We start from the raw sequence: 12,245 nt of genomic DNA, 5'->3' as shown, positions 1-12,245 counted from the left end.
TTTTTAAATGAGCTGCACAAACACCTTAAACAAGAGAAAAACAAATACAGAGAAACTCTTTTTTATTAACTACAGAATGAGAAAACTTATGAATCCATAACAAAGATGTCATTTATAAAATCAGTAACAAAAGCTAGAGAATGGAAATGCACTAGGCAGCTTTTAATAATGTTAGATTACTATTAAAATATTACAATATAGATAGGATGCTATCTTTGGTTGTCAGGACCACAGAAAACATCTATGGAAAGCACTAAAGAATGGTGAGCCAGAGCAGTGGTGCACGCCTTTAATCCCAGCACTTGGGAAGTAGAGGCAGGCGGATCTCTGTGAGTTTGAGGCCAGCCTGGTCTATAGAGCAAGTTCCAGGACAGTCATAGTCACACAGAGATACCTTGTCTCAAAACAAAAACAAAAGCAGAGAAAGAAAAAAATAAAGAAATGAGCATAAAGAAAGGCAGTAATGACGGCAAGCGGGACAAAGGCTCTAAGGTACCAGGAACACTGAAGCTGATGCATACCTGAGGTTCCAGCACTTGGGGGGCAGTGTGGGTTACATAGTGGGAACCCCATCTCAAGAAGAAAGGGCCACACATGGCCTGGTAGCATGTCTACAATCTCAGTTACTCCAGAGCTAAAGCAGGAAGACCAAGGGTGCCTAGACTACAGAGTAAGTGAGGTCAGCATGAACTCCTAACAAGACCCTTTCTCAGAAAGAACGCTCGTGGCACAGTTCAGAAGACTTGCTATTACGCTTCAGGGCCTGGGCCTAAGCGCCAGTCCCACAAAATGTGTTTATTTATTTTATTTGGTGAAATGATAAAACTAAATGTTAATTTGCTTATTAGAGGAGACTGATATCAGATCTGAAAACATAATCCTGCTGAACGTAAAAACCAGAAAAGGTTATTAAATGGAAGGGAGAGGGAATAGCTACAGACAGACAGCACATACACAACACACAGCTACTGCAGAGACAGTGTGAGCAAGACTTCCCAATACACCCTCCAAAACCAAAGCTCCAAAAATACAAGAAAAGAGCAGCGTAGCCGTAACACATGCAGACATCAACATCTCACTTTCAGCAAGGATGGAAGAGTAAACAGCCCAGAAGAAAGCAGCCTTCTACAATAAACCAGCCAGAAGACACAGACAACACAACTCAACAAAGCATGTATTTTTCTCAAATATATACATAGAACTACCCACTCTTCAGACCAGACCATGTGCTAGACTATACAATAAATGTGACAGGTTTTAAATAACTAACATCATAAAACTGTCTTTTCCACCGGGCGATGGTGGCGCATGCCTTTAATCCCAGCACTCGGGAGGCAGAGGCAGGCGGATCTCTGTGAGTTAGAGACCAGCCTGGTCTACAGAGCTAGTTCCAGGACAGGCTCCAAAGCCACAGAGAAACCCTGTCTCGAAAAACCAAAAATAAATAAATAAATAAATAAACAAACAAACAAACAAACAAACTATCTTTTCCGACAAGAATTATAGTGGGAATCAGGGATCACAGGAAAGCTGCAAGTTCACAGGTAAACAGACAACAAGCTTTCTTCCAAGCAGCTAATAAAACCAAAAAGAAATCACAAGAAACGAGAAGAGACAAGCAGACCATCCCATCTCAAAAATCCAGAACCTAAAATGCTCCAAAATCCAAACTTTATTGAGTGCCCCATGATGCCATAAATGGAAAATCACATAGTATCAAAATCTGCTAGATTTTGTTTTGTTTTCTTTTTGTGTTTTGTTTGTTGTGCAGTCCTGGCTGTCTTAGACTTGCTCTGTCGATCAGGCTGGCCTCAAACTCACAGAAATCTACCTGCCTCTGTACCACCACTCTGTTAACATTGCAGCTTTATGAACAAATAGATCACATTCAGCCTACATGCAGAAGATTCTGCTTTGTATTCTGACTGGAGTTCCATGACAAAACATCCTATTTGTATAAGCAAATATTCAACCTGGGTCTTGAATCAAACAGACCCACATCTGTGCACCACAGCAAACACTATGAGGCCTGGGACAGGCACAGCTGTAAATGTGCAAATGAAAAGAAAGATCATTAACTTCATACATTAAGGAAGCAGAAAAACACACAGTGAAGTAGACCCAAAGCCAACAGGAGGAACTACTAAGATCACAGCTGTGACAAAATAGGAGATAAAAATCACAACAGAGAATAAGCGATTGAACAAAGTTGGTTTTTCAAAATATTAACAAAATTAGCAAACCTTCCAGTTCACTGACTTGAAAACAGGGACCCTTCAAGCACTAAAACTTGGAAAGAAAAGTAGGGACATTATTAAGTTTTACAAAGGCTTTTAAAAACAAAGAATTTAGGAGACCTACAGCATGCCAAAATGAGGCTCACATAGATGAACAGGTTCCGGTAAGTGACAGAGAAAGAAGATCTGAATAGACCTACAGATGTAAGGATTGCATCATTGCTCAACACTGTCCCCAGAAGTATTGTCACAAACAGACACTTTGAGTGGTGAACTCTGTAAAACACGTAACAGAGTGATCCACACAAGTCCCCCAACTCTCCTGGAGAAGCCGAAGAGGAAAAAACATCCCTTAACTCCACCGAGGAGACCACTAGCTGATACCAAGGCCAGGTAAAGACTGGTCAAGAGGACAGAGCAACACTCTCATGAGGTAAACCCCTTCACACAACACTAGGGAACTGAAGCAGCAAAAGAGATGCAGACTTGACCAAGCGAGCTGTGACACCACAGTGCAAAACAGCTTAACATGTGGAATTTAAATACATTATATTGAAGTCGAGGGGAAGAAACCATCACAGCCAATACAAAAAAGGCAACTGAGAAAAACACAAACACAACAATAATGGAAGAGAACTGCATCAATGTTTTAATCTACCCACTGGTGAGCAGCAGACTGGTGTGTCTGAAGACCAGGATCAAGCCAGTGAGCACACCTCCTTTCACCTCTGCAATGCGGGCCTGAAAACTCGAGCAGTCAGGCAAGGAAAAAAATATAAATAAAGGGCATCAGGGTTGAAAAGGAGTAAAATACACCTGCTAGGACCTAACATACCCTTGTGCACTGGCCCTGTGCAGCGGCACAGAAGGGTCCACGTGGAGCAGTCAGCACTCACAGATGTGCAGTAATGTCCCAGGATATAAAGACGACGAGCAATTGACAACACTAACAAGCAACAGTCTGACAAAGAAATTACAAAACAATTCCACTTAAAAAGGCATGAAAATGAGCAATGAGGCAGAAGCTTTAACATACACACCAACTAACATATTTGAAGACTTGGGAGACACAGGAAAAAACACCCTTCTCTGTTGGTGTACCAGACATGGCACCCTAGAGGCAAACCTACCTGCAGATTTCACACATTTTTAAAGATAAGTAAGACTGGAGTTGGAAGAATCCCCTTCCCACTTCAGTCCACACTGCAAAGCTGGTGGAATCCAGCAGGTGGAGCTGGCACGGACTGAAACTACCTGGAGAAGGAGGTCACTCTGTCTAAGGAGCAGCAACACATCAGAGGGACATTCTTATCAATAAACAGTGTTGAGGGAAGTTCCTACACAAAACGGAACTCTTCTTCTGAACCACTACAAAGGTAATTAGAACACCTAGAAGAGAGCCACCTCTGTCTACTGGCTCACAGTGAACCAGACGTCACCAGAATGAAAGGCTTGTGTCTGCTGTCTGGGCTTCAGGGATGAACCCATGGCCTTGGCGTGTCAGGAACTCTACAACTGAGCGACACAAAAAATAATTTCTGTGCTCACTTTGGCAACTCAAATCCTAAAAGTCAGTAACTTTTTTTGTCAGAAGATATTGCCTTAACAGTACAAAGGCAGCCTACAGAGCAGATCATACTATCTGATAAAGAACATCCAGAACTAGAACCCCAAAACTACAAAACTTCTGCTAAGGAATGGGCAAAGGGCCTGAGTGGCATCTCTATAGTGATGGACAGATGCCAACATGCGCATGAAAGTCACCTCTAATTCCAGCACTGGGGAGGCGGAGGCAGGCAGTCTCTGAGTTTAGCCCAGTCTGCTTTACATAGGGAGTTTCAGGCCAGCGCTACATACTGTGAGACTGCTTCAAAACAGGATGAAATTCTGACACAGGCTACCACACGGATGAACAGTGTGAAACAGTATGCCAGGTGGAATATTCCAGTTACAGCAGAAAAACACTGAGTCTCTCACTGCACTATGTATTCTCAGAGAAGTTAGGGCAAAGAGACAGAAGCCCTGGCACCAGGGTGCATGTGGGTGTGTGGGACAGATCGGTGTGCTTGAGTGTAGAGACTTGACGTCAAGGATGTTCAATCACCCTCCACCTTTTCCCCCCCTTTTTTTGAGACAGTCTCTTACTGAGCATCCTCCTGCTTCTGCCTTCCCAGCAGACACTGCCACACCTGGCTTTTCATGTGGGTGCTGGGACTCTGGGAGTGGGTCTTACACTAGCTCAGTGCTCCACGGAGCCATTTCCCCTGCCCCTATTTAACCGTCAGCACACAAGAACTGGCATCTCTCTCCTGAGCTTTCTAAACTGAAGTTTGTACCCGCCACTGCCTTCCCTGGGGACTATACCTACTGCCATCATAGGTCAACCACGGAGGGAGTCTAAAGTCTGTCACTAACAACATCAGAATATCAAACACACCCAGGCCTTTACCAGAGGCTCACAATAAAGATGGCTTCTCCATCATATCACACATTCATCATCAGTCAGGCAGAACCTGGAATGCTGGCAGGTACCAGGGCAGAGGGATGAGGTAACTAACAAGATCACACACTGCCTTTAAAGAATCACAGTTCCCTGGCTGGGCCAAGGTTTCAAAGAGGCAGCAAAGTAGAAGCCCCGTGACCCAGAACACACGTGAGTTACTCGGAGGCACCTACTATGTACTGGGTGCTGTGCAGAAATGGGAACAGTAATGAAGGGTCATGCTGGAACGCAGCGCAAGAATCGAGTCACGTGGGGATTCTGAGTGTGACAAAACTAGAAGAAAGCAGGGCCAACTTGTGACCTCCATTTCTTTAAAATCCAGAATTATTTTGGGAATGTGTTTTGTGTTCCTCAACAGTGTAGCAGCTAACATGTGCCCCTAAGAAAAAAACACATTTTTGTCCATGTGTTAGCTTGTCCTTGTTGTTAAAAATGCTGCAAGATCCCCGGTGGCAGTAGGCAGCGGGCCCACAGAGCAGCTAGTCCCAGGCAGAGATGGCTGTCGGTTCCTGAGCAGCGGCTGGTCCTGGGCGGCCTGGTCCCAGCGAGCCCAGGGGTGTGAGCAGGCAGCAGGTAGAAGGCACATGGACAGACACACTGTACAGAATAGAATTGGATATTTGTTACTTAGAGGAGTGAGAGAGTGGGGGAAGAAGGAGAAGAGAAAGGAGAGAGACAGAGAAGGGAGCAGGAGAGAGGGAGCACGCGCCAAAAGGGAACAATGAGAATCAAGATGGGAGAAGAGGGCAGGGGGTCACGGGGGAATGGGCGTGGCTTGTCTCTTAAAGTGGCAATTAACCATAACCTTACTCATGTGACTCTTCTCAACCCTCAAAGGGTTAAAAGGGTGCTCTGGATAAAGTTGGCTATTGCATAAGACTTTACTCTGCCTTGTTTTCAGGCCCCACTTCTCCAGGTTCAGCAGTAACCTGATCTATGGAAGGACAAGATATCGTCTTTAGACATTGTTGATGAGGTCTGACACCTGGGAATTAAGTGGCTGACATCAGGAAGCCTCCTCCTAGAAGCAATGACCCCACATCCATAGCTTGTTGGATGCAGACAGTCTGCAGAGGGACCACTGTCACTGCTCACCCAAGCCAACAGGGAACAGCTCTTCTCACTCCTGGGCACACAGAAGCCAGAAGCCATTCTGCAGGGGCCTCATGGCATACGTGTGCCCTACTAAGAACAACGCCACTCAATAAACCGAGCCATGATCACCTCTAAAGTACTCATACAGGCGGCTGACCCCACCAGGCTCTTGGCATTGTGCCTCAAGGAATAGCACACTCAATAAAATCCTAATGACAGCCAGTTAGCTCAAGGAAAGGTCCTTGGCACAGATGCTTTCTGCTAAGTGCCTGGTGCTGGTAGTGTGGGCCACTGCAGTCAGCTGGATGCTTCTGCAGTGAGGTGAAGGGAGAGGAACGTAAGGGGTTCTGGGAAAGAGCAACAGAATGCTGGGTGGGCCCAGGGCTTTTAGCTGCTAAAAAAACAAACAACAACAACCAAAAAAAAAAAAAAAAAAAAAAAAACTGCCTCCCTGAAAGATGTCTGGGTCTGTTTTGGGGAGAGAGAATAAATAATAATAGTAAACACATATTATTTCTTCTTAACTCTCTGCTTGAAACCAAAATAAGAACACTACCATTTTGCACCAAAGTTGTTTGGGATTACAGGGTCAGGAAGTCAGGGTTTTCTTTCCATTTGATGCTCTTTGGGGTAGGGAACTTTCCAGTAAACACAGATTGTGAGGAAGGGGAATGGGGTAGAGCTTTTTTTCTTTTCTTTTCTTGTTTTTGCAGAGACGGGGGCATGTTGGAGAGGAATTACAGGCCGCTCTACATCCGACTGCAGGGCAGAACAAACAACTGTCTCCGAGGAGGATCTATGGACCACAACTCCAGGAACTGCACCCCTGACTGACAGCCCTGCTGGCCCAATTCCAGGCCTCAGGGACTCTATGACTGTTACTTAAAGTTTATTGAAGCAATTCATATACCAAAAAGTGAATGCTGCTACCTACACATCTCAGAAAGTTTAACTGACTGCACCCACTTACTAACAGAAGTGCCTGATTTTCCATCTCTTAGAAACCTCTTTATAAACCAAGTGGTGGCACACGCCTTTAATCCCAGCACTAGGGAGGCAGAGTGTGAGCCTCTAGTGTGTTTGACTTTGCGGGGGAGGGGAGCTGAGGGAGCCTTACCAGATTATATAAAAGTTAGTTTGGGAATATTAATTTTTACATGGAAACACTTTTACTAAGTTTTATATGGTGTGGATCTCTGTGAGTTCAAGGCCAGTCTGGCCTACAGAGCGAGTTCCAGGATAGGATCCAAAGCAACACAGAGAAACCCTGTCTCAAAAAAAAACTAAACCAAACAACAGCAAAACCCAGAAACCTCCTTATGATGAGCAAACTTTCATAATGTTTATGATCAAGATAGCCAACTGCAACATGAAACAGAGTCTCAGGAAAGCTGTAAGGAAGGTTATTATTGAAAGCAGCAGCATGCGGGCCAGGCAGCAGACTCCCTGGGAGTCCCTCACAGCACTGTGGGCACCTGCAGGTGCACGTTGGCTTTCAAGTTAGACCAGATCAAAGTAATGGTTAGATGTCTAGGACAATCCGACACTTTTCTCCAGGCTCAGCTTCAATTCTGGACAGCATCAGTCACTATAGACACAGACATAGGGCAGAACTGCTCTCCCTCAGCAGACACAGAACAGTGGGGATGCCTACCCCAGGGAAGCCAGGGGCCAACGGTTCCTACTGACTGAGAATCAGACACATCCCTTTGAGATGGTAAATACATTTAACAATGTTTAAATGAGACACCGCCACAAACCAAAGTTTTTGTCAACAGAAAATATATGCATACACATGTAATCAATGGAATACAGACATCCAGCATAAACATACACACACACACACACACACACACACCCACACACACACACACACACACACACACACACACACACGTCATCAATGGAACACTACAGACATCTAGCATTAAACTAAAGGCCTCTGGGCTCCTCAGAGATCCCGGTCTGATAGACAGTACTGAAGACAGCACGGTTAAAAGACCAAACAGACTACTATGGCAGGGAACAACACTGGATGGAACTCTCTAGAAAATGAGGTCCAGAGAGTAGGGTGGGCAGAGTTCCACGTCCTCATGTTCATACACCATATAAAACTTAGTAAAAGTGTTCCCATGTAAAAATCAATATTCCCAAACTGACTTTTATATAATCTGGTAAGGCTCCCCCTGCTCCCCCCCCCTGCCAAAATCAAACACACTAGAGGCTCACACCTGTCAGGCCCTGACAAGCCAGCTGCTCTAGCTGAGGCATGAAAGAGTCCTGACAGTCCTCACAGCCAAGCAGCCAAGTGCACTGCTGTGTCCCCATATCCTTGACCCATTTTACAGTGTTAGTGACAACACAAAGCAGGCAAAGACTTCAAGTCTCCCTCAGCTCCTCCTGACCCCAAGCAAGGGACAGACAGCAGTTCTGAAAACAATCCGAGCTAGTGGGATGCTGTCAGTTACCCTGATCAAAGAGATAACACGATCTACTTCACAGAGCTGAAGGGAGAATTAACCTCCAACTTTAGGGACCTAGCACCACATGACTCAGAAAAGGAAGTGACCGTTTCCATTCCTTAGGGGAAGAGAGGGATGGGTCTGGGCTTCTCCGGGGCTAAAGCAACAGAGATGGAAGAGGTTCAAAGGACCTTACAGTGAAGGAAGTGGAGAGAACAGCATTCTGGTCTTCGGTCTTCTGATTTAACAATGCCCGGGAGACACACACACGGGACAAATGGTCTGATGACCATGAAGAAAATCAGGCGGGAAGTATCAACTGTTAATCAGTCACAAAGTCTTTGCAGTGAGAGGCCACGGCTTCACAAGTGTTTCTGGACACAGAGTGCACATGGAAGATAATCTTTTCTGAGGGCTAACCTCAGCTACATTTACTAAAGATTCCTCTCCTCCATCCAGTTCAAAACATTCCCTGGCCACTACTTTTTCATAAAGTAAAAGGGAAATTAAAAATCCTACCAATTCTTATCACTCCTCACTAAAACTAGAAGCCTTTTTACAAACAAATCTAGATGTTGGAGGAAACATCCCCAAAGTGTTAAGGAGAAAGGACGCGACTTTAGTATGCAGGGAATCCAAAGAGCTCACCGATAGTCTCATTTCTGCACTCTAGACACTGGTAAATTAGCTCAACTCGCTGGCTCCTGCTTTTGTCATCATCAAATCAAATACCTGTGACCCCCAAGAAGTCAATCTCATATGCACGGACCGTTAGAGTGACAAATCCTTCCCAAAATCCCAGATGAGCCCTGTGGTCAGTGAGCTTTGGGCACTGCAATTTTAAACCAGAAAACCGTGAGGTCAATGCCAGAAAGTGTTCTCACCACCCCATCAGCAGCATGCTTCATGCATACGCATGAGAACGCTCGGTATCATGTCCTTCTCAAAGGTTCCAACCTGCAAGCTGGAGACACAAAAGTTGTGGGGACAGCGACAGACATTCAGGCTCCAGTGAGCCCTACTGTGGAGTTCAGTGCGGAACGGCACCCTCACCTTGAGGTGCACATGGGTATCCTGTCACTCCGGTTACAGTGTAAAGACACGGTGGCCAGCCAACAAGGACCCCAACCCTGGGGTGGGGGCTGGAGATCACAGGTGGCAGAGAAGCAGCCGTGAAAGTGGTTTGGAATGTACGTGGGGGCCTCCCTGGCTCCGCTTTGGGGAAACACCTTGGGAGTGCTGTGCTTTCCAAAGCATGGAAATTCTATTTACTTCATGTGTGAGATCAGAGTCACTGCCTGCTGGGCTCTGCTACTGTGCAGCCATGGCACCTCAGGCTCTAGAAATTTAACATCTCACTGCCTGAAATGGTCACTGGCCTGCCCACTGCACAGACACACTCAGCCCATTTCAATGAAAGACTCTAATTTGTTCAAATTACAATTATGATAAGTTGATAAACAGGAAGATTTCCAGAAGAAAAAAAATCATCACCTTAATTTGTGCTGCCAATTAAAAGAAGAAAAAAAAAAGACTGTCTTACATATAGGAATTTGCCCCAATTGCTGTTCAATGGGTAGGATGTAATTTGTGGATTACCTCCACATAGTAAGTAGTTTACTATTTCAAAACTATCAAAAATCAGCCTCATTGCTTAACAAATAAAATATTCACTACCAGCTACACAGTTTTGGACATCCTGAATTTTCAAAGATCACGAATACAAGAATCAAAGCTGCAACGAACTTTGCAGTAAAATAACAGGTTTTAGAAAGGACACAATAAATTACATTTTTTGAGGACAAGCTCAAATCTCTTCCCACTGGGCTGGAGCTGGTCTGACTGCCCAGCACACAGAGCCCCATCCCAGCACAGCTAGGAGGCAGTATTCCCGCACTGGGAAGAATTCTAGCACTCAGAAGGAGGCGGGAGGGTGGGAGGTTCTAACTGCTGTTTCAGTTGGAGGTCACTCTGGGACCAATGAACTGTCTGGAAAACAAAACAATTCTTTCCAAAGGTGTTAAGTCCTGGAGAAGGATAGGTTATGTGTTTTAAAAACAGCAGCAGCAATAAATCTAAGCCGGAGTTTGGCTCAGTACTATTTTTCTGGCTTTTATTAACTCCCTTCACTGGAGAAACCTGCTAAAATACTCTCACAAACGTCCACTTTCAGAAAGGTATTCTGCAGTCACCAGCTGGACAAAGTGGGCACTGGGAGCTAGTCTGCTGGCCAGTTTCGTAAATTGCCAGCATTCAGTTAAGTCCCAGGCCTGAGCAGGTCAGGTCCAGCAAAGCCAGGGAGCTGCTTCTCCAGGCCCAGGCAGACTACAGAGGCGGACCCTGGCTGGAGGTGTGGTTGGAAGGGGTGAGGGGACGAGAAAGGCAACTTCATGAGACATCCCAGAACTCAGGCACAGAGGGATGGCCGATTCCTTCTCTTTACAAAGGTGTTTTTAGCTCATTTTTAAAAAAAAATGCTTTGTTTTCCACTACATAAAAAGGTGTGTGTCCGTTTGGGTTTCTTGTGGCTGCTGTCGTTTTTAGAGACCTTGGAACTGTAAACTAACAGAAATCACAACCCCACTACTTCCTGACCGTTCGGGAGACTTCGTAAAGTTTCAAAACTTAGCTGGGCCCATAATGCATAAAGGGTTTGCGCTTTGCGTTTGCGGAAGACTTGAAATCTTGAAGTTCTTAACTTGGCCTAAAGATGTTACCATTGGCCCCAAGTGGTAAATTCCTTTAAAACATTTATGAAAGTTCTAGAAAAACACCACAGCAATTCCTTTTAAACTCCATTACCAAGATCGGGATACTATGAGTCTCAAACTTGTTTTGTTTTGCTCTTAACTGCTTTTTTCTTAATCTTCCTGATCTCTGTGCCAGTTCCGGCAAGGAAGGAGGATAGCACGCTGCCCTCCCGCGCGCCCCTCCCCCAGGTCTGCGAGCTCAGCGCCCCATTGATCCCAGCCCGCAGCTCCTAGGTAGGCGTCCCCCACCTGAGTATTAGTGGCACCCGCCAGGCCTTCAGACTCGGAGCGGCATGGCGGGAGCCATGCACACACCTGCAGTACCTAAGTTCGCAGCACCGTGCACTCCGCGTGGACAGCCCCACGCCAGGAATCCGGGCAGGGCAGGGCAGGGCAGGGCAGCGGGATGGAAAGAAAGCGGCCGAGGACAGGGACTGGGGGTGGGGAAGCCTCACCTGGGAGCGCGTAGCCTGCTCCATCTTCCCTGCCTGGTTCAGCCTGCGCCCTGCACGCGGCCACCCGGGCTGGCGCTGCCCCGAGCACGCAGCGCGCAGGGAGTTTGCCGTGGAGCAGCGCACTGAGTTCGGACGGGGGGACCGAGCCTCGCCGCGCGCTCTGCGCAGCCTCGCACCGCCTCGGGCCACGCGCCCGCACCCGGCTTCCCCACCTGCGGTCCCTGCCTCGCGGCCGGCGCGGGAGCGCGCGCAGGGTGCGCGCAGCCTGCATAGCGGGGAGTGTGGGCGTGCCCGGGCTTCCCCCCGTCTCGCAGGGCCGCGGTGGAGCCGTCCGCCCCGGCTCGCGCGGGAGACTCGAGCTGGGGCAACACGCGTTTCTGAGTGGACCCGGTCCACTAAGCAGTACAGTGCCAGCCTCTGGGGCCTCAGGGCCTGAGTTCCAGGAGGGTTTGGCGGAGGCTACGGAGCTGGTTTTATTTTGTTGTTAGGAAGGGCGGGGTCTCCGCGACTACAAAACATTGACTTCCCAGTTCACAGCGAAAACAACCACCCAAGTTTGCTCATCCTGAGCAGAGGTGTGGGGCGCACCGCACACTGCACGCTAGACCCCATCCTGTTAGCCAGAGCTTCCCACTAGTGACTAGCATCTACTACTCACCATGGAAACGCTGGGCTAGGCCTGAGGACCCAGGAATGGACAAAAGTCTTTTGCCCACTAGGTTGGACTCTATGGGCCAGGAGCC

The 12,245-nt window shown here is 47.0% G+C and overlaps 1 protein-coding gene across 4 annotated transcripts in view; it reads right to left on the bottom strand.

The window, feature by feature from the left end:
* Positions 1–11,654, bottom strand: part of Cdca7l (cell division cycle associated 7 like) — a 42,838-nt gene extending 31,184 nt beyond the window's left edge. For all 4 annotated transcript variants that reach the window (XM_013347095.2, XM_026781677.1, XM_026781684.1 and 1 more), the window contains exon 1: positions 11,503–11,654. In XM_013347095.2, the coding sequence (XP_013202549.1) occupies positions 11,503–11,526 (24 nt within the window). In that variant the 5' untranslated portion in view covers positions 11,527–11,654. The remainder of the gene's footprint in view (positions 1–11,502) is intronic.
* Positions 11,655–12,245: the final 591 nt, after the last annotated feature.

This window comes from Microtus ochrogaster, chromosome 1 (genome assembly GCF_000317375.1).
Source record: "Microtus ochrogaster isolate Prairie Vole_2 chromosome 1, MicOch1.0, whole genome shotgun sequence".
In the NCBI taxonomy this organism is placed as follows: domain Eukaryota; kingdom Metazoa; phylum Chordata; class Mammalia; order Rodentia; family Cricetidae; genus Microtus; species Microtus ochrogaster.
This window is presented reverse-complemented; position numbering and strand designations above follow the sequence as displayed.